Source organism: Rhineura floridana, chromosome 14 (assembly GCF_030035675.1).
Source record: "Rhineura floridana isolate rRhiFlo1 chromosome 14, rRhiFlo1.hap2, whole genome shotgun sequence".
Lineage (NCBI taxonomy): Eukaryota > Metazoa > Chordata > Lepidosauria > Squamata > Rhineuridae > Rhineura > Rhineura floridana.
The window spans coordinates 21,357,196-21,379,172 of record NC_084493.1 but is presented as its reverse complement, the minus strand read 5'-3'; the positions used below and the strand labels follow the sequence as shown (position 1 = coordinate 21,379,172).

The 21,977-nt window shown below is 47.8% G+C and overlaps 1 protein-coding gene across 3 annotated transcripts in view; it reads right to left on the bottom strand.

The window, feature by feature from the left end:
- Nucleotides 1-9,932: 9,932 nt before the first annotated feature.
- PARP6 (poly(ADP-ribose) polymerase family member 6) overlaps nucleotides 9,933-21,977 on the bottom strand; it is a 64,572-nt gene continuing 52,527 nt past the window's right edge. For 2 of the 3 annotated variants that reach the window (XM_061594904.1, XM_061594905.1), the window contains exons 18-20: nucleotides 20,700-20,772; nucleotides 12,442-12,521; nucleotides 11,672-11,735 (exon numbers count right to left, since the gene is read on the bottom strand). In XM_061594904.1, coding sequence (XP_061450888.1) covers nucleotides 12,456-12,521; nucleotides 20,700-20,772 — 139 coding nt within the window. In that variant the 3' untranslated portion in view covers nucleotides 11,672-11,735; nucleotides 12,442-12,455. Of the gene's footprint in view, nucleotides 10,428-10,599; nucleotides 10,685-11,671; nucleotides 11,736-12,441; nucleotides 12,522-18,198; nucleotides 18,269-20,699; nucleotides 20,773-21,977 lie in introns of those variants that run through there. The other variant, XM_061594907.1, reaches the window with a different exon arrangement.

Here is a 21,977-nt window from a genome sequence, read left to right as displayed (position 1 = left end):
TCTCTGGCATCTCCAGGTAGGACCAGGAAAAGACCCCACTCTGAAATTCTGGAGATCTGGCTGCCAGTCAGTGTAGACAGTACTGAGCCAGATGGAGCAGTGGCCCAACTCAGTATAAAGCAGCTTGCTATGTTTCTAAGGCATGGCTCAGAGGACAGGAGGCGGTGACAGCAGCAGGAGGGGGCCATTTGTTTGCATTTGGGCCATTTCTTTGTGCTGGGGATCAGGGGTGGTGGATAGGCCCCAGGAACTCTCACCTTCTCAATCTTCCCAGACAGCTTTTGAGTACAAAACTGGGGCACCCTTTGCCAGGGGCATTGCTAGCGATTTAAAAGACTCAGGGTGCAGGCCCATGACACAAATTTGCATAAACATAGCATATGGTGATTTGTATGAATCTAGGCAAATTTAGTTCTCTGAGCACATTAAGATGGTGGGGGGTCTCACCGGCTGTTTGCAGGATGTCAAGCATCCCTGTAAGCAAAATTAAAATAAGTTTTCAAAAAGTGTTTTTAAAAGGAGGAAGGGGCTTGGGTAGAGCCTCAGGCCACCCCTAGCAATGCCCTTGCCCTTAGCAGGAAACACGGCTCATCCAAGCCTTTTCATAGAATCATAGAATAGTAGAGGTGGAAGGGGTCTATAAGGCCATCAAGCCCAACCCCTCGCAAAAGCTTGCCATGTGAACTAACCTGGAGATGTTTCTTTAATGCAAAAGTCAAGCCGGACTGAGGGCCACGTTCCCTACTCAGCAGTTCTCTGCAGGCCACATCCATAATGAAGAAGAGAGTGCTTTTGAGCACGTACAAACTACTGCACTCTGGCCACCTCTGACTACTTGGCATGTGCCTGCGCAAGAGGCAATTGGTGTCCGTGTGTGTGTGTCCGTGTGTGTGTGTGTGTGTGTGTGAGAGAGAGAGAGAGAGAGAGAGAGAGAGAGAGAGAGAGTCTGCCTTCTTTCATACACTCACTTTTGACCACAGACAGTTGGGATTGCAGGGGAGAGTTCCTTGAGGGGGGGGACCCCTCCAAGAAATAAATTGCTGTTTGGGCATGTACAAAGCACAGCAGTGCCTGCCTGAAGGAGACCATTCAACAAATGGTGGCTGATGATGCACTCTGGGCTTATCCACACGGGAGCAGTACTTTGTACTGAAGACGGTGTTTTTACCTCCATTTTCTATTTTGCACTGTCCACGGTAAGGGCTCAATGCTAGCTGCAAACATGGTGTTTTCTATTCACACTGAGGGGAAGGATCAATCATGCAGTTTCCTAATGACCACGCCCTCTAATTTAACATTTCCACTCCCTCTGGTTGCTTGGCAACCAAGCATGCTGCAGTGGGTTCCTTTAAAAAAATAAGGAAGTGCGAATATCTTCCCTAGTAGGATACAGCTGAAATACAAATTTTTGTTTGAGTAGTGTTATGCTTTTGTGCACAACTTGGGGGGGGGAGAGAAAAGAAAGGCACCATTAGCATCAACATAAAAAAGGCCAGCAGAATGGAGGAGAGCAGCCAGAAGTTGCTTCCCAGCCCACAGGTAATAAAATGAATGAAGGGAGGGGGAGGGAGCGGGCATGGAGAGGGGAACGATTGACACACCCACCTTAAAACATTGGAGCAAAACGTCTGAAAGCACTAGAGATACGGAGTGAAGACATGTTTTTCTTCCCTTTTCATATTATCAGCATATTGGGTTACTACAGATTTACAAGGGGAAAACTGTGATAGCTTCTGTTTGCTGGTAACATCATGTGAACCATGCAAATTAAAAGGAGATGTAGCACCAAACACACAGTAAACCACAATGTAGGTGAGCCCTCTGCCTTTGCATGGACTGCAATTGGTTCTCTCGAATTATTTGTGATTGTGACCCTTTCCCAATTCCACCCCCCATAATTGCCAAATGGAGTTGGAACAGTACAGTGATGGGCTGGACTCGGGCCGGTGCCACAAGCTTGTGGGCCATGCATTTGCCTCCTGGTTTGGGAGATGTTCCATGGAGCTTCTGCAAAGTATCTCCCTAGCCTGGAATAACAGGCACCATCCCCCAGGTGGGAATGCAACTCCTTTTCCCCTGCCTTGTTGTGGTCTCTGCTCCTGGTGACTGCCAACTACCTGCAGCAGCTGTATATAACAAAATAGCTTTTTTACAAAAAAAAAATGCAAAAGAATGTTTTTTATAAATTATGAGTTTATAACTGCAAGTGATTCCATCGGGTTTGTGAAAGCAAAATGGAGGTCAGTAATGATGGTGGTGATTCATCTCCGATTCATCCGAAATGCCTGCTCTTTGTGGATGAAAATTGCAGAGGAGAGGGGAATAGGCAGGAGAAAAGAGACAATTCTTTTAGAAGAGTGAGATGCACAGTGAGAGAGGCCTTTCTTACTCCTTTTCACACTTTAAATCATAGAAAAGGAAACCCCTTTTTTTGAGCCCAAGGGCCATATTCCCTTCTGTGCAACATTCCGGGGGCCACATGCCAGTGGTGGGTGGAGACAGAGGCAAATGTGGGCAGAACAATATATATATATATATACATATATGTAAATTTTATTTTGTACAGTAGACTAGCTTCTACACACCCTCACATATCCCTCTCTATCTTCCATCCCCAGCAAGCAAGAGGCATTATCAGAATTCAAGGACGCATTCCAGCCAAGCAAAAACGCTCGGGGTGCAAAGCAGGTCAAGGGAGGGCTGCAGTCTAGGAAGAATTCTGAGGGCTAGATGCAGAAGGCTGCATTCCCCACCCCCAGGGCCTGCAGCTCCCCACTCCTGCTTTAAATCCTCACCAATGACCAAGAGAGTCAATAGATTTGAAGAAGTGCTTCTCATTCCGTTGGGTCCCCAGATGTTGCTGGACTACAACTCCCATAAGCCCCAGCCAGCATGGCCAATGGTCAGGAATGATGGGAACTGCAGCCCAGCAACACCTGGGAACCCAACGGTTGGGAAAGGCTGATCATAACCATCCGCCTGTCAAGATGGGAACCAGAGCTCAGCCTTATCCAAAGCCCGGTTTTTTAAACTATAAAAAAGAATTCACAAATAACATTCCTTTCGAGTTCCAAGGAAAGGGTCGGAATGATGGAAGACGAGGTCCACTAAGGTTGCAAAATACCCTAAGCTGCCCAGAGGGCTGGCTGCACCGATTGAGCAGCTTAGCCGTTGAAGAGACAGGATGGAGAATGCATGTTGGCATCTTCCCATCAACCCTAAACTAACCACTTCCACAGGGCCTTTTCCCAAGACCTGCTATAATTTTGGCTGCAGTTCTCAATAGCTAACTCTCCCCCTTGCTCCCATAGAGCACAAACAGCCTACAGCAGTGACTGCCGTCTCTAAGGGCTACTTTTTTGCTACCATAATCTTATTTGAAGGGATGCACGGGGTGGAGATTGTTGGTGTGTTTCATATTGCAAAGCTACCTCTGATCTGATGTAAATGCTGACCTGGCCTGTCTCCCTCACCGTGCTCCAAGCCTCACTAGAAATTTGCCATTCATAGCTGCCTGCAAGCAAAACTCCTCATGATGGGAAGGTTTTGAAGACGATGACTTTGCAGGTGGGGGAGTTGTTCTGTTCCCCAATCAACCCAATGAAACTCTTCCTATGGGATCTGAGTCTGGGATATCCTTGGTACCTGCTGCCTAGTTCTTTGATGTGATTATTGAGTTGTTAGATGCTTTAAATGGGAGAAACTGTGTGCCCATTAAAAAATGTTCTGGAAATGATTATTTTATGGGGGAGTTGCCCCCCCATATGTGTATGGGGCAACAGTATGTAATCTGAGTCAGAGTTTGATGGAGTCAGACCCCAGACACTTTCAAATGGCAACATTGGGCTCTGGAACTTGAACATTGAGTCTGCTGGGACTGTTTTGCTCTATGCCGATTGTCTGGTTTGCAAAAAAGAGTGCCATAGAATGATAAGAGCAAGAGTGCCTTCCTTTCCCTGCTTACTCACCACAAAAGTCCCCCACATTTCTGGGGTTTAGGATTTGATCTTCTGGATAAAAGATCACAGCACTCCCGAGAACCCTTCCCCCAAATTAAGTACTGATGGAAATCTGGTTGCCAGCTCCTGATCCAGAGTTTGATTCCATCTGGTTTTTAGGCACTCTAAGGCAGCTGTGGGGGGACCTTTGGCCCTCCTGATGTTGCTGAACTAGAGCTCTCATCATCCCTGGCCATTGGCTATGCTTGCTGGTGCTAATGGGAGTTGTAGTTCAGCAACATCAGGAGGGCCAAAGGTTCCCCACATCTGTTTTAGGGGATAGGAGAAACAATGGGACAAATGTGTGTTCTGCTCTGGTGCTGTGATCTTCTAGCTGTCTATGCCTTTTTAAATAGCTGTTGCAATATGCAGGGCTCCAGCTCAGCTCTCCAACAGGATGGAAAAGAGACTCATCTGGCTGAAGTGCCACCAAGATCAGACTGGGAGAGATTGCAAGGGCCAAATGCCTTTCCATCATACCCTTAACAGTTACTGGGAAGTCATTGAGAGGTGACACCTTAGGGCTGACCCATTTGCTATTCTTATCTTCTCACTGTTCCCTCCAGATTCTACCCGGGCAACAAGATCCAAGGACCATAGAGAGAGTGTGCTACTGCGCTCATGGCCTGCTTGTGGGTTTCTCATAGGCATCTATTTGGCCCTGGTGGAGAATGCTCGATTAGATGCGCCTTGACCTGATCCAGTAGGGTTCTGCTTATGTGCCCAGCACCCTAGAAAACTGATTCTAGCTTGGCACCGTTCCTGGCCCCTAACCCTACAGCCTTCCATGGGCCTCCCTCCCAAAGGATATGCCAAACTTGATCGTAGTCTTTCTCGATAGCCCAACTTATGGTGGGTGTACAAATGATATACCTGTGTTGATGCACACTCTTGCAAGGAGGGGAGGGTGCTTTAATTTGTGCCTCAGGCATCACAGGTGGGTTATGTTGACGGTGAGTCCACCCCATGCAACACCACGAGGAGACGATTCTGGCATTTCATGTTCACACAATAACTTTTGGGAGCCATCACACCCAGCCACGTGTAAAGGTTATGTAGCCGGATCATTGCCTGAGAAATGGAGAACCCATTTCAATGTAACTTTTCTACAGGGACTTGCTCATATGATGCTTTCCAAATTAATGGTATTTGTGTGAACTTTATAACCTACTCCAAGAGGGAGAAGATTTTTCTGCTTTTCCCCAAGGCCCTGCCCAGTAATGTTTTCATGGCTATCCCTCTTGTGGTTTCTCATCTACTAGAGCACAGCAAAATGAAAGGACGAATGGGTGTAAATCCAGTTGACCAGGAGAAAACACAAGGAAGTTCACGCCCTTTCCAAACTTTCCCTGCCATTCTGCTGAAATAGACCCTGTAATGAGGGCCTTTGGGGGCAGGCAGGCAGTACTCCCCCCACCATTTCAATCCCACAGTCTTTTGCAGTACATTCCCCCCTCCCTTACAAATCAGGTTGCACTTTTGCATTTCACCACAGCCTAGCAGCAGGGGCATCTCTAGGTACTTAGCAGAGGCCCATGGCACAAATTTGCATGTGTTTATATGTATATATGCAAATTTAGGTCTCAAATTAAGCAAGTGGGCGGGCAGGCGGAGTCTCCCTGGCACAGCATTCGGCAGCGGATCCAGCTGCCCTATAAGCAAAGTTTCTTTTAAAAAACAAAAGTTTAAAAGGGGGGAAAGGGGGAGGAAATCTGGAGCCCAGAGCAAAAGGCCTGCACCGTGGACCTTCTGAGCAACCTCCTAATGATGCCCCTCGACTTTGTCAGGAGGTCAGCAACCAAATTATCCCAGGCGCACCAAAAATGTGATGAGCGTCTTGCAAACACCAGGGGGACAAGGCCAATGGGAAGACTAGTGATGGGTGAGTTATTATTAGCCAGGGGAAAATGGAACAACAAACGAAGGGTCAAAGAGGGACCCCCATTTCACCCTCCAAAATCAAGGTCCGAGGACAAAGGCTGTTTCTGACCCCCAACTGCTGACACATCCAAAAGCTTAAGATCTAAGGGACTGCCTTGCTCTATGTATTCCTGTCCTGGCCAAGGGCTCTAAAGGTTAAGGTTTTACAAAGGAGGACCGCATGCCCCAGCTTGGGTCACCAGAGGACAAAGTTCACTGGCCTCTGAGCATTCATCATTTCCCCACCAAATCCTACTACTCTGGAGGTGGAGCTTCTCCCTCCCCCTCCCAGCCACCCAATGGGCTTTCTGTTCTTGCCAATTCAAAAGGGACGCTGCCTCCTGGGGGGGGGGAAGCAGATTTGGCATTCCAGTGGATTCCCATTCTTTTGACTGATCCTTCTTATGATTTCTTGTAGTATAATAAAGAAAGACAAAATGGACATTGTTATCTCTGTAGCTCTGTAGTTAATGATATTCTGCTTAGACTGAAATAAAGCACAGTCCAGTGGGAATTTGCCCGGATTGTTCATGTGTGAGTCTCTTATTGAGGATTGTCCTCTCATCCATGCTGCCCTGGGCTGCTTTTGGAAGAAAGGGTGGGATATAAATTCAAGAAAATAAATAACCTCAAAATTTTTGACCCAAAATCAGGAAAAACACCACTAGCTGCGGGCAGGGGGAAGAGGGGGAAGCATGGCCTGTGCTTGCAGCTTCCTACGTTCCTAAATCTGAGTCAGACCATTGGTCTATCTAGCTCAGTAACATCTGTAGTCTGTCCTGACTGGCAGCAGCTGTCGAGAGTTTCAGGCAGGGAATCCTATTCCAGCCCTATCTGAAGATGCTGGAGATTGAGCCTAGGACATCCTGCATGCAAAGCAGAAGCTCTACCCCCAAGCCACAGACAGCTCTTCCAGCTCTTACTCCGTGCTGCCACCATCCTTGGGTGAAATGCACAGGCTCCTTTGGTAGGTGGAGAATGGAAACAGGGGTAATCATACACACAGATATAGAGAGATTCATATTGGAAGTTGTGCTGGCTTTTAAAAAAAGTCAATAAAAGGCAAACAATAGCTTTACCTAGGGGTTAGAGAAAAGGTGCTCACAGAGAATACATTTCAGAGTAATCTTTCTTTGGAGGCATGTGCTTAGGCATTTCCATCAAGTGTATAAGCTACCAAGGTAACTGCTGTCATTATCACTGAAAGGGTGTCCCCAAAAGAGAGTTATTCTGAAAGATGAAATAAACCTTTCATCAAGCACTTGGAGTTCCTTCCTCTTCCCAGTGTCAGCCTCTATTAGCAGGTGGTTGAGGCTGCCATAAATAAGTGAAACTCTCAGATTCCCACCATGATCTTTTACTCTGCTGGGCGAAATGTTGCCATGAACCCTGCAAATAGTCACATTCTTGGCTCCAGCGTCTCTAAAAGTGCTGCGATGCAATGCCAGCTTCTGAAATTCTATGAGCTGTGCACTGAGGCAGCCGATTGTAGGATCCAACCATTAAAGGACCAAATGGTGGCACAACTGGTCCTTTGCACCTGCCTTAGGACCCATGGATTGTAAACTGGGCTTGTAAACTGCTAGTCTGACCCTGACTAAGGTGACCAGATAAAATAGGGGGCAGGGCTCCTTTAACTGTTGTTTGAAGGAGGTGTTTCAGCAAGAACAGTGTGTCAGCTGACAGTTGCACAAGGGAAGCCCCCCGCTCCATTGCATTTGATCAGCCTAGCCCCTACAGCAGCCATCGAGTCATTTGGGAGAAGGGGCATAGCTCAGTGGTAGAGCATCCGCTTTGAGGGCAGAAGATCCCAAGTTTAATCCCTGGCATCTGCAGGTAAGGCTAGGAGGGGACCCTGTCTGAAACGGGCTGGAGAGCTACTGCCAGTCAGGGCAGACAATACTTCGCTACATGGACCAATGGTCACAATTCCCTGGGAAGAGGGACTGATTGTTAAAGCACTCTGGGAACTGTAACCCTGTGAGGGGAACAGGAGTCTCCTAACAACTCTCAGCCCCCTTAACAAACTAAGGTTCCCAGGATTCTTTGGGGAAAAGCCATGGCTGTTTAAAGTGGTATCATAGTGCTTTAAATGCATAGGGCAGACATGGCCAGAGACACCCAATGCAATTATTTCAAAGAGTCGCAGGACGTTGCCTTGTGCCAGGTCAGACGATTTGACCATCTAGGCAGAACCAGCTTCCCAGGCGGAGCAGAGCCGCTGCGTCAGCTTCCTGGGAACGGGGTCGCTGTTGCTTATGGGGAGGGGCAGGGAGGTACGTGCGGTACAAATGCCCCTGCAGAACCAAGAAGATGCTCCTGCCTGTGCATTTGCACTGCACCAACCTTTCCACCCCAGTGGCCAACCTGCTGGAAAGCAAAGGTAGCGTCTCTGCCCCCACCCCCCCAGCAAGCCACTTCTGCATCTAGCCTGGAATGGTCTACTCCGTGGTCCCTGGATAATCACCATCCAGCCAGGGCCCATCATTGTCAGTAGTGCCTGCTGGCATTACATTTGGGGAGAACAAAGATGGCAGCCTGTCAGACAGCATGCCCTGCTCTGCTATTCTGGTTGGCAGGATCTCTCCAAGGTGTGAGATCTTCCCTGCCACTTGCTACCTGATCCTTTGTACCTGAAGATGGCGGGGATTGAACCTGTGACCTTCTGCATGCAATGCATGGACACTACCACTGAGTGAGGGGCACATACATATTGGAGGGAATACAGACACACCAGTATGGGGGGTGGGGGCTCTCTTTCCTTCCTTCATACATACCCCAAAGGAGATTGGTGGGGCTATAAAATCCTGGGCACTTCCAGATCTTAATTGCATAATTAAAATTAATTTGGTGCTCTTATACAACAAACCTTCTTAAAAAAAAAAAAAGGACTTCTGTGATAAGGAAAGTGATGGGAAAATGCACTGGAAACTGTAGGATAACATTTGCTTCCTGCAACATCATATAAGCTCCCCGCAAACAAATCAGGATGAATGTCCAAAAAACTGGTCATCTGGAAGTGACCACTGTCCTAAGCATTGAACCAAAGCGACAGTTCTCATGATATTCTAGCCAGTGGAGGCTAGTCCATTAGGACAAATGGGGCACAGCCCCACCAACCTCAGTCTACCCTCAGCCAGGCCCCACCGGCCTGACCTCTTACTTGCAACCAGTCCAGGGAGTGGCAATGCTTGTCAGTGTCCTCCTCCTTCATCTCAGATTGCCCTAATGGAACTGAGCAGGGAGGAGGCTGGGGGCAAAGCTAGAATTAGTTGGCTCAGCCTGCCATTGGCTCTGGCGCCACCTACTGTTAGGGTCCCTGCCTTCTGCCTGTCTATGCCAAAGGGCAGCAGCCATCACTGTCCATCAGAAGCACAGGAGGATTGGGACATACAGAAATACTTGGAGCAGTGACCTTGGTCACCTCGAGACCGTCAGTATTTTGTGGGAGGGATTCAACCGCATACCTGAAAATTAGGTTTGTGCAAACAAAGTGGATTAAACGACTCTAGTACAACAAATCTACTTCTTTTTAAAAGCTGACTTTTTTGTGGTTTAGAAAGTGGCAGGGGAATTCACCAAAAAGCATAAGGTAAGTGATTTAAGGGGAAGACATATAGCCACACCACAAGCAAATCAGGATGAAATCAAGAGGAATGCTCATCATATTATTAGCCCCCTAAAAACAAATCAGGATGAATGCTCAGTAAAGACCAGACATTGTTTAACCTCCGTGTAAGCTTTGTGAAAGCTCATTAGGAGGAATGCTCAGCAAAACAGGCCGTGTGTTCCTCTCCAGGAGAATGTGATAGTGGCATAGAGAGCTGTTCTGCCCCTGCGGGCAACACAAAAGAGAGGAAGCACAACTTCTGCTGGGCACATGAGTACACACATGCACACACACATACAGAGTCTATGCAGGTGCACCAGAGCTTCATTTTTTAAAGAGAATTTTAATAAGCTAAAACCATTTGCGCTCTCTCATGCGCACGCTCTCTCACTCACTCTCTCTCTCTTGCTCTGTTTTGTTTGCTTTTTTTTTTGCTTGTTTTCATTGATAAAAATGTCACTGTGAAGATGGGAGCGCAAAGTCAGCCACCCCAACTGTCCTTGGGATCTGGTCCAAATGTACCCCATCGGAGAGTCTCTCTGTGTACTCTACAGGCAGGCTGGATGGAGCCACTGCCACCCATCCAGAGGTGCACTCGCCGGGGCCTCTGCAGCTCAAAAATGACACTGGTTGCCCCTTTGACACACACATATGCCCCTCCTGTGGATCTCGGTATTCAGCCAGCCAAGGGTGATCATTGCCTCATTTGCAGCCTCCGATGCCTGGCTCCCTTCCGCCCATGCAGAAGCAGGGGCAGCATTGGCACGAGCTGAAGGAATGGGGTCCTCCACCCCCCTTAGTTTGTATAGACCTGAGTGCCAATCACACGCATGATCTCCTTTTGGATTTTGGGGTCCTGAGTATTGATGTTGGCATCTCCGACTTGGCCATCTTCGTACCTGCGAGGGAGAGAGAAAAACTGTTTCAGAGATTACCTTTTTACAGCATGCCTTTCAAGACAGTGCAATTCCAGCACCGGTCCCAGTGAGGTGCCCGGCCGGCACTGGCATTGCCCCATTCCGCAGAAGAGAGCTGCTTCTCTTCCCCAACCCAAGAGATGTGGCCACTCACACAAAGAAAAAGCGGGTGCACACATGGTCCGACACAGGGCACACCCAGATGTTGCCGTGCTTCTGGAGATCCTTCGACGTGATCACTGCAAATGAGGAAGGCATCAGCCATGTCACACTCAGAACATGATGCACATACCCTGCCAATATCACCCACTAAGCAGGATGGAGCCAGAGCCCCCAGATACAGCCTCAGATTTACCCAAGAGATCAGAGCCTGCCCTATGGGAGATAAGAATCCCCCCCCCCAAAAAAATCACACTGAAAAGATGCACATAGTGCAAGTCAGAGTTGGGAATCTGAGCATTATCACCCATAAGTCCCACTGGACCAGGATGCTTCACCAACTGAAAGGTTGATTCTTTCATTGACTGATGGATGCCCTTTAATTACTTTACAGCAAAGCTAACAAGGAGTGGAGCAGTCAAATGTTTCAATGGTTTGTTTGCAGGACTGTAACACTCAGGATCCACAACCATGGGCATCTACTGGGAGGGCCAAGGGCCAGTCACCCCCTCAGATGACCCATAACCCCCAGATGTTCTGCTTTCATTTAAAAAGAAGAGAGAAAGTTTCTAGCATTTGTAGAATCAGAGATATGAGACAAAATGTACAGGTACTCTACTCATTTTCTAGTGAGAACCTGGCCTTTTCTAGTGAGAACCTGGCCTTTTCTAGTGTCTTCGTTTGCTTTTCTCCCTCCATGGAAGCCCATGTCCACAGCCATTCAAAAGCGAGGCGGGAGACCTGCAGCCCTCCAAATGTTGCTAGACTCTGTCTCCTTTCATCCCTCACCATTGGCCATGCTGGTTGGGGCTGATGGGAGCTGGAGTCCAGAACATCTGGAGGGTACCAGGTTGGGGAAGGCTGCCTTAGGAGCAAATAACCGGCCCCTGTTGGAGACAGAATGCTGGACCTTTGCTTTGATCAGGCAAAATTAACTTTATGTTTCTATGCCTTTCCCTGGCGCACATTCCCTAAACTGACATTTGTATGGGCATGGTAGCCAACATCTGGGCTCAGGTGGGAGTCTGAAAGAGACATTGGCCCATGGGCCTTGCCCTGCCACTCACCTTCACAAAGTGCGATGCAATTCAAATTGCGACTCTGTAAGAATCTGGACTGGATGGACCGAGTCTGCAAGCAAACCAGGGAGCCAGAGTTACAGCCTTGTTCGTTATGTTACATTAGAGCAGGAGACTGTGTGTGATGACAGCATGGCAACCGCCCTATCCAAAGCAGAGCAATGGAACCAATTACCTAGGGAGGTGGGCTCTCCAACACTGGAGGCCTTCAAGAGGCAATTGGACAGCGACCTATTGGGTATGCTTTAACTTAGATTCCGGGACTGAGCAGGGGGTTGGACTAGTTTTTGATTCTATTGTTGTGAGCACACTAGTGGCCTACAGCAAAGCATTTCCATTGGCCACACCTGGAGGAGCAATGGGTTGATCTGTCGATCAGTTGCAAAATCTGTTTGAAGCTTTTTTTTTTAAAACGCACTTGAGCTGATCCCACTGGGTTTTACAGTAAAAAGGGGCAGGGTTTGACTAGCATCGTGTGTCCCCGTTTTCAGGAGAGATGGAGTCGCACTGGAACAGTGAGTGTGTCTCAGCCCTATGATTCAGCCTGTTGTATTCATCAAGGCTCTCTCTTCCTAGAGTAACTGGGCAGCAACCAATAATCCCATGAATTCACAAGGGGGAAGTGTCACAATCAGATGGATGCTTGTGAAATTAAGGCGTTGCAGGCTCAGATTACAGCAGGACATCGAGAGGCTTACACACCTGTAGAAAAACAAACCTACCAAGAAAAACACACACACACACACACACATGGTTACCTGGGGGATGGTGTTCATTCGGTTATATCTCTGCACCAGCTCATCTTTTGAGGGCATCCTGTGCTGACCTTTCCCCATCCCTGCATTGACAATAAAGAGCGTAAGAATAGGGAACAACTGTGGGCTGGGACTGGCCGGTTCCCTAGCCTGCGTGAGCAAAGAATTCTACCAGTCGGTGATGCAGTCTGTGGACAGTAGGGCTAAGTCAAAGCACAGGAAAAAACAATGGCCAATGAGCGTCAAAGAGGTAGCAACGTGACGATGGACATTCAGCATGAGACAAAGTGGCCGCTCCCATTGCCCTCCCCCCCCACTTCTTCAGATCTCAGACAAGAGTTTCCAGGATGCAAGGTGGCGACATGGCTACAGGTATTCCACTCCCATGACCTCTGACAAGAGCTAGATAAATGCCCAGTGAGGAGAGGAAGGGTCAACCCCCAGTTTCAGTGGAGATTGGTGGCTCCAATGTCAGTGGGGCAGTGAATCCACTCCGGCTTTTAGTCTGACCTTTCAAGGAGCTGGCCAAGGTGCTAAAAAAGGACCTGGAAAGTTCAAACTAAAACCTAGAACAGATTAACAGCCTCACTGATATTGGAACTACCTTGTCTCCACTGCCCTGGTTACACTAAAGAAGAGCTGGACCATTTGGCTGGACCATTGGCCATGCTGGCAGAGACTGGTGGGAATTGCAGTCCAAGAACAGCTACAGGGTCACAGGTTCCCCATCCCTGGCACAGATCTATCTGAGTCACATGTTGTCTTTCCCTGCACTGTGTCTTGTTCAGTTTCCACAATTGCATAAAGAAGGAATCAGGCAAGCAAATTGAAACAGCAAAGTCCTGAGAGTCTGGGATACCCTTAAGAACAGCCAGCTAGGCCACCCCGCAGGTAATCTCTCTGAGAAGAGTGACTCGGAGGTTATATGTGAATGCATGCATGCACACGCATATGCGTACACAAGTTGGGTCCAAGGAATGATCTGAAGGTATATAGTGGGATAATACAAACAAATATATTGTATGTAAGGAGAGGCCTGCTGGATTAGACCAAACGCCCATCTAATCCAGCATCCTGTCTCACAGCGGCCAACCACATCCCTATGACAAGCAGGACCCGAGTTCAACAGAGCTCTAACTACTTATGATTCCCAGCAACTGACACTGAGACATCCTGCTCCAACAGTGGTGAAAGGACATAGCCATCAAAGCGAGTAGCCATTGACAGCGTTCTCCTCCATGAATTGTCTAATCCTCTTTTAAAGCCACTTAAGCGGATGGCCAGCACTCAACCTGCAGGAGCAAATTCCATAGTTTTAACTACGTCCTGTGTGAACAAGCGCTTTCTTTTGCCTGTCCTGAATCTCCCAACATCGAGCTCTACACACACATATACACCGCCTGTGGACAGTGCCTGAATGAGAGATCACTTGGGAACTCTGCGTATGCTCCCTTCAGTTCCATCATGTAAGAAAGGTGGGATATACTTGAGGGAAAAAAGAAAACTGAATAAGCCGTGAGCACCTGTGCTTCCCATCCACTCAGGAAAACAGACCGCAGAAAGCAGCCTTACACTGAGTCAGACCCTTGGTCCACCTAGCTCAGTATTGTCTACACCAGCCTTTCCCAACCGGTGTGCCTCCAGATGTTGTTGGACCACAACTCCCATCAGCCTCAGCCATTGGCAATGCTGACTGAGGCTGATGGGAGTTGTGGTCCAACAACATCTGGAGGCACACTGGTTGGGAAAGGCTGGTCTACACTGACTGGCGGCGCCTCGCCAGGGTTTCAGGCAGGGATCTCTCCCACAGCACTACCTGGAAATGCCATTGGACTGAACCTGGGACCTTCTGCTTGCAAGGCAGAAGCTTCACCACTGAGCTGGCCAGTCCCCTAACTGTTGAATGTCTTTGGCAGCTACACTCCCCACCCCCCGCAAACATGAAATCCCTGATCATGACACACATGGGTGTCCAGATCAAAAAGAGGACAGGGCTCCTGCCCCTTTAACAGTTTTGCAGAAGAGGGGATTTCTTGCCTGGTAAGCTATACCTGCCGAGATTCCTTTTTCTGCACAACTGTTAAAGGGGCAGGAGCTGCCCTACCTGTTGAGGGACCAGCGGTAGCTACTTAATCCACATTCTTCTGTGCTTTAATACCAGTCATCTTAACCACAAACTCACGGAATGGCTGTGGCCCTTTCCCTATCTTCTGATCTCAAGCTCTCTGTAAAATGGGGACAATAATAACCTCTCTCACAAGGTTGTTTTGTGGATGAATGAGATTAGCTGAACAACCTCTTACCAGCGAAGAAAGAGGATTATGTCAGTTCTTAGAGTTCCAGGTCTCCAATGTCTAAGGTCAATGATGATAATGGGTGATTATCTTTGGGGCAGCTCTCTTTTCTTCCTGCCTGTTTCCTCCCACTTTTAGCAGCAGTTCTGGTACACCCCAGCATTGTAGGGATAGGGTGGGCTGTTGATCTTAACAGGGACATAAATAAATCAAACACTGGACTCAAATCCTGTAAACCTGAATGCAAGATATGACTGCAAAGGGCCAACAGGAAAGACATCACTCTGGAATGCATGTGGTAGGCAGCAGCATTGTGTGGGCAAGGAGTAAATCCCCATTTTCTAGGTTGCTGGGCACTTGGAAGAGCAAGCAGGGCACGGTAGGGAGACAGCAGGTGGCGGCTTTTCTCAGAGCAACTGCACAGAGGTTCCTTTTGTGCCCTCTTTCTTGGTCTCCACCAAAGCTATGATGAAGACATAGCTCTAGGGATGGAAAGATCCGTCAGTTTCAGTTCTCTCCATTTCTCATTTTTCCAATCTGAAATGCAGTTCTCCACATTTCTGCAGCAATTTGCAATTTAAAAAAAAAATCCTCATGAAAATTCTCCAGCGTTCTAGTGCTAACGTCTAATAAACACATTTTTGTAGGCAGTTTTGACTGATATACACATTTTTGTATTCCTGTATTCATCTTAATGCACACTTTCCCCTAGCATATGCATTTTTGTAAACATTGTTTGGTTGGAGAACTGTATTGCAAAATTCAGATATAGTAGGGCCCTGCTTTACAGCGCTTCGCTAATACAGCAGTCTGAATTAGACGCAATTCGACTAAAGCCCCACTCATACGGCGCTTGTTCCGCTTTTACGGTGGTTTTCGGGCATCGCGTGCCATTGTATTCAATGAGTTCCGCTTTACAGCGGGGGTCCAGGACTTAACCTGCCGTATGAGTGGGGCCCTACTGTAAGTGCGAATTTCAAAGGGTGGCTGTGATTCGGTTCTCGTATTGTTTTCGGAAAGTGCGGATTTGATAGATTCTGCTTGAAACACAAACTAAATTGAATTTCTCACCCATCCCTAATACAAACACTCCCTCAAAGATGGCTCTCACGTTCTGTGATCTGGCCCAGAAGGATGCCATTTCCATCCATTCGCTGTGGCCCAACAGCAACTGACAGCATCCCTGCTCAGCTCTGAAGCTCACTGGGTGGTCTTGGCCTACTCACCCTCTCTGCCTAACCTACCTCACAGGGCTGTTGTGAGGATAAAACAAAGGGGGGATTACCTTGTATGGTCCCATTAACTCCCTGAAGATAGGGCAGGGCAGAAATGAAATTAACAACAATGGCGTCACAGACCTAGTAGGTAAATGATTCTCAAACTCTTCAGGAGCCACCCTTTAATCCAGAAGCCCCCATTCTGATATTTCTGAGCATCACACACTATCCTCAGATCTGCAGACTGGCCCACAAGGCTTTGCAGAGGTAGCAATATCACCATCACCACTGCTTTGTTTCAAGCAATGCAACTTTCAGAATGCTCCCATTTCCTGTCATTTCTGGTACCAAGAAAGCCACTGCCATCACCATTCCTCCTTATGATATCAGCAATGACTCAATCTGCTGGTACATTTTTTTCTCTCAAAGTAAGGAAAGGGCCCCTCCAGACTGGTGTTGTCTTGTGGGTGTATTCTGCAACATGTTCTTGACTAGTAGGGCCACTTTCACACCATACATTTATTCTACTATCATACCACTTGAAACAGTCATGGCTTCTTCCAAAGACTCCTGGGAAGTGTAGTTTGAAAAGGGTGTTGAGAGTTGCAAGGAAACCCCTATTTCCCCCTCATAGAGCTACAATTCCCAGAGTTCTCTGGAAAGAGGGACTAAATGTTAAGCCACACTGAGATTTGTTGCTCTGTAAGGGGAACAGAGGTCTCCTAACATCTGTCGCACCCTTCACAAACTACCCTTCCCAGGATTCTCTGGGGGAAGCCATGACTGTTTAAAGTGGAATATTAATAGAATAAGTGTATGATGTGAATGTGGCCACAACAATAATTTGTGGTGGGTTTATTCTACTTTAATTTGTTCTGGGATGCTTCCCCAATGCTATCACATTGCTGTCTGTAGGTGCCATAGTGCAACAAAAACAGGACAAAAATTAAAGCAGAACATTTGTGGCATCCAGAGTTAAGGGTTTCCAACAGGAACTTATGGGATATGCACTGGTTGGAAATGAAATGATGTGAGTATCCCAAACATTTGAAGGCACAAATAGTACTGAAAGAGAGATTATGTGTGACCTCCCTGATAGCTTCATGAGCACAAATCATCATTAATGCAAAATAAAAAGGACGCCTAGAGGGCTTCAGAATTTCCAACAGCTGACAACTGTCCCCGATCACAATTTTTCTCATATAATCTTTTCAGACCCAGAGGTATAATTGTAAATCTGCCAGAAATGTAATGAATGACTTGATATATATACAAATTGCACAGGAGCTAGACATTTTGCCAGACCATGGGCTACACAGGCAGCTGCAGAAGTACCCTGGACACCAAAATCCAGCCTTCTGGAATGAGACACCCAAATGGTCAATAGAACAGGAAGCTGCCTCATACCAAGTCCAGCCATTGGTCCAGTGTTGTCTATGCTGATGGGCAGCAGGTCTCCAAGAGTCATCCCCTGCACTGCTTCCCAATATCATTTGTTTTCTTTAACTGGAGAGCCTGAGGAATTGAACCTGAGGCCTTGGGCATGAGAAATATAAGCATCTACCACTGAGCTACAGCCCTAGCTAAGATAGCAAGCCAATCAACTGGTCTATTCAACAGGCGTTCTCATTGTCCACTAGTCAATGGAAGACACAGTCAAAAGACTGGAACCACAATGGCCTGCCTTCCCCCTGGGGTGGGAGAAATGGGGGCATGCTGCTTCGGTCTTATAGCTGCCCTTCTCATGCATCCAATCCAACAACACCAAACCTGCCACAGTGGACACAGCAGAAACCACCCATTTCTATGGCCCAGCACAAGCAAATCGCACCTTTCCCATGCAATCGAAGGAATTCATTCCCTGGGAACAGATGGAACATCTGGTGCATTTGCAGCCCATCAATGCTATGAAGAACGTGCACCAGAGGCTTGGGCCTTCTTCCATAGAGTTTGGATCCACAGAGAGGAAATGAGGCAGATCGCCATTAAGTTTTGTAACAATCTGAGTCCCAAGGCAGTGTCTGCAAGGCGATGGTATGCCCATGACAGGGGCTGGAAGTCAACACAGGTGCACATAGGCCAGTCCTCCCCTTCAGCCCGCCCTGAGCATTCAAAGCTCCCCAGGAGCCTGGCATGTGAATGGAGAGACACACACAGAGGGGGAGCGGCTCTTGGATGCAAGGCAAGCATGTCTGCAGGACAAAAGGGTGCACTGACAGATGGAAGAGGACAAAGAGAGAGCCGCTTACCTGAATATCCAAAGGAAATACTGGAGATGGGGCTCAAATAGATGCCTTTGCCATAGGCTGCTCCATGCAGCTTGCAGAAAAACACCAATGTGAGCCAAATATATATGTCTGTGTGTGTGTGTACAGGCCAGAGAAGGGGGTACAGTATGGTGTGAGCATCCACAAACTCTCTGGTATGCCTGTCCTTACTGAATGTTCAGCTTTCCCTTCATTCAGCACTGCCATCAGGGCAGGATTTTGGGGCAGATGTCCAGGGCCCTACTCAGCAGAGTAAGAAGGAAGGGCCTCTTCCTCCTCCCATGTGGCAGTACTGGCTTCCCACATTGGAAAGGAGGTCCTGCACGTTGCCATCTCAAGGAGTGGACCATTATATCTAAAAGAGCACCTTCCCCAGCATCAACCATCTCAGACCCTACGATCAGCAGGCGAGGCCTTGGTGGTGCTGCTGCCACCAGCCGCTGACTGGTTAGCACTGAGCTATGATAGGGCTTTTCAGTGCTGGCTCCCCACTTGTGAAATGCCCTCCCCAGTGAAGTGTGTCTGTCTCCATCACTGTTAGCCTTCAGGAGGAATTTGAAAACATTCCTGTTGACCCAGGTATTTGATGGCTGAAGAGGACCATTCTGTGTTTTAGAATATTTTAACTGTGTTTTAGAATTTTTGGGACATTTTTTAATTGTAATTGTGTTGTAGAATGCTTTTAACTATTTTTAGTATGTTTTTCTTTACTGTGCTGTGGGAACAGAAAGGATCAGAACAAGGGGGGGATTGGCCCCTTAAGCCCCCGGACTCCAGCCCTGATGGGGAGCTATTCATGCAATCTACTGAGAAAAACAGGAGTGGCAACAGGAGTACCTAGTGAACTGGAGAGAGGGCTGTCAAGTATCCCCCAACTCCCCTGAACATAAGAGCACTGGAAACTGCTTTACACCAAGTCAGGCTTCTGGTCAATCTAGCCCAGCCTTTCCCAACCAGTGTGCCTCCAGATGCTGTTGGACCACAACTCCCATCAGCCTCAGCCAGCATTGCCAATGGCCAGGAAAGATGGGAACTGTGGTCCAACAACATCTGGAGGCACACTGGTTGGGAAAGGCTGATCTAGCCAGTCGTGGCTGGTGTCCATTAGGACTGGTAGGGCATAAAGGAGGAAGGTCAACAGTAGGTAGTGCTCCAGCCAAGAGCAGGCGGAGTCAACTCATTCTAGTTTTTCTTCTCCCTGCCAAGTTCTACACCGGAGACACTCAGACTAAGGAGTAGCTGAAAGGCAAAGCCGCCTCCTGAGACTGGTCGTAGGTAAGAGGACAGGCTGGTGTGGGCTGGCTGAGGTTGTGTTAAGCAGAGCTTGGCAAAGTTACTTTTTTGAACTACAACTCCCATCATCCCCTGTCAGAATGGCCACTGGATTGGGCTGATGGGAGTTGTAGTTCAAAAAAAGTAACTTTTCCAAGCTCTGGGTTAGGGATAGTGCCCCATTTGCCCTACTGGACCAGCCTCCTGTGCATCTGGCTCAATATTGTCTACACTGACTAGCAGCAGCTCTCCAGCATTTCACACAGCAGACCTACCTGGAGATGCCAGGGATTGAACCTGGGACCCTCTGCCATGCATCTATCAGGGCAGCAGAGCCATCGTTTACCCCACTGACAGCACCTGGTATCTCCAGATCTGTTATTACGACAGCAATATCATCTGCCTGTAAATTTCTGATTAGTTAAGAGTGTTGGACTGGGACTGCAGAGATCCAGGTTCAAATCTTCACTCAGCCAAAAAGCTCACTGGGTGACTTTGTGCCAATCATTTTCTTTCCACCTAGCCTACCTCACAGGATTGTTGTGAGGACACTATGGGAGGGAATCGTGTATGCCATCTCAAGCTCATTGGAGGAAAGGCGGGATAAAATAATAAAACCTGATTTTATTATTGTAGATTGCTTTGAGGACTGTTAAGAGTTGAAAAGCAATGTACAAATACTTGCAAACAAATACAGAAGTTGTGGGGTGCAGAATAGCTCTCAGAAGGTGGTGTGGCTCACCAGTTCTGGGTTGCTGGCTCCTCAAACAAGGAATGCTGGCCTCAAAGGACGCCACAAATTTCGAAGGATGGCTGTGTTTCAGTTCTCATATTGGTTTGGAAAGTGCACATTTGATAGATTTGGCTTGAAATGCAAACTGAATTGAATTTCTCGCCCATCTCCTCTGAGTAGGACTAGCACCTTATGCAGAACAGACTGGGGGCCCCAATAGCAGTGAGGCAGTGAATCTCCCCTGGGTTTTAGCTCAAACTTTGAATGAGCTATCCAAGATGCTGAAACCTAGTCCCAAAATAGGTTTGACACCTTGGGCAGCTCCTTGAAAGTTTGGGCTAAATCCCAGAGCAGACTCACTGCCCCACTGACATCAGAGCCACCAGACTCATCTTATGCCCAGGAAGTTCTCTGTCATGTAGTGGGGGGGGGCTGATCTGGCTACGGGGAACATCAAGAGCCTGCAGGTGTTCCTTACCTGCAGTTTGGTGTAGGATGCATTGACCAGCCCATTGCGCAGAATGGAGTGCCAGTTCTCAATGTGAGAGCCACTGCAGGGGGAGAGAAACTGGTCAACTCACCAGTACTTGGCCTTACCACAGACCACACACACACACAGACCACACACACAAACAAACCTTGTGGCACCCTCACACCATCCCCTAGAGCTCATGCATCCACAGAAACAGTCTGTGCAGTCACCTGCCTGTGGACACTGTTGAATTCAGACCATTGCCAAAAAAACAAAATAAAACTGAAAAAACTCCCCCCACATATTCAGATTCTGTAGGGGACACAAAAAATAGAAGCACAAGCATCCAATAGTCTGCTGTTTTGTTCAGTGTGCAGGATTTACTCTAGGACAGGAGAACGTTTGCTCCAGATGTTGCTGAACGACAACTCCCATCAGTCCCAGCAAGAATGCCAATGACGAGGGAGTTGAAGTTCAGAAACATCTGGAGGGCTGCAGGTTCTCGACGTTATTTACTCCAGCAGCAAAATTGGGGAGGGGGGGATAATGCAGATTTTATTACTACTACCACAATGACAACAACGCTGTCACTCAAAGAGATGTTAGTCAATTAATTCCATGGCCTTTTTGCATATAAATGAAAATAGTTCTGACGTGAGAGAGGGAAGAGTGTATTTTCTAACTGAGAAGAGAGCTGCTAGTGCCACTCATGGATTTATAAGCACCTGCATTAAAACATTTTAAAAACAGAATTTCTACCCAATTAATTAGGAGCATGTTTTTTAATTGTTCGATAACCAGGGATAACCAGTAGGTAGATTGGGATCATCTAGGAGACCTCTGGGTGACTTACTGTAGCTTGGCATGGATTCCTGATTCCCAGTACTTTATCAATAGCAGCAACAGAGTCAGTGTGGTGTAACAGTTAGAATGTCAGACTGGAATGTGGGAGACCAAGATTCAAATCCCCGCTCAGGTATGAAGATTTCTGGGCAACCTTGGGCCAGTCACAGTCTCTCAGCCTAACCTACTTCACAGGGTTGTTGTGAAGATAAAATTGGGAGGGGGAGAAGCATGTTGGTATGTCACCTTGATCTCCTTCGAAGAAAGGTGGGATATAAGAACATAAGAACATAAGAAGAGCCTGCTGGATCAGGCCAGTGGCCCATCTAGTCCAGCATCCTGTTCTCACAGTGGCCAACCAGGTGCCTGGGGGAAGCCCGCAAGCAGGACCCGAGTGCAAGAACACTCTCCCTCCTGAGGCTTCCGGCAACTGGTTTTCAG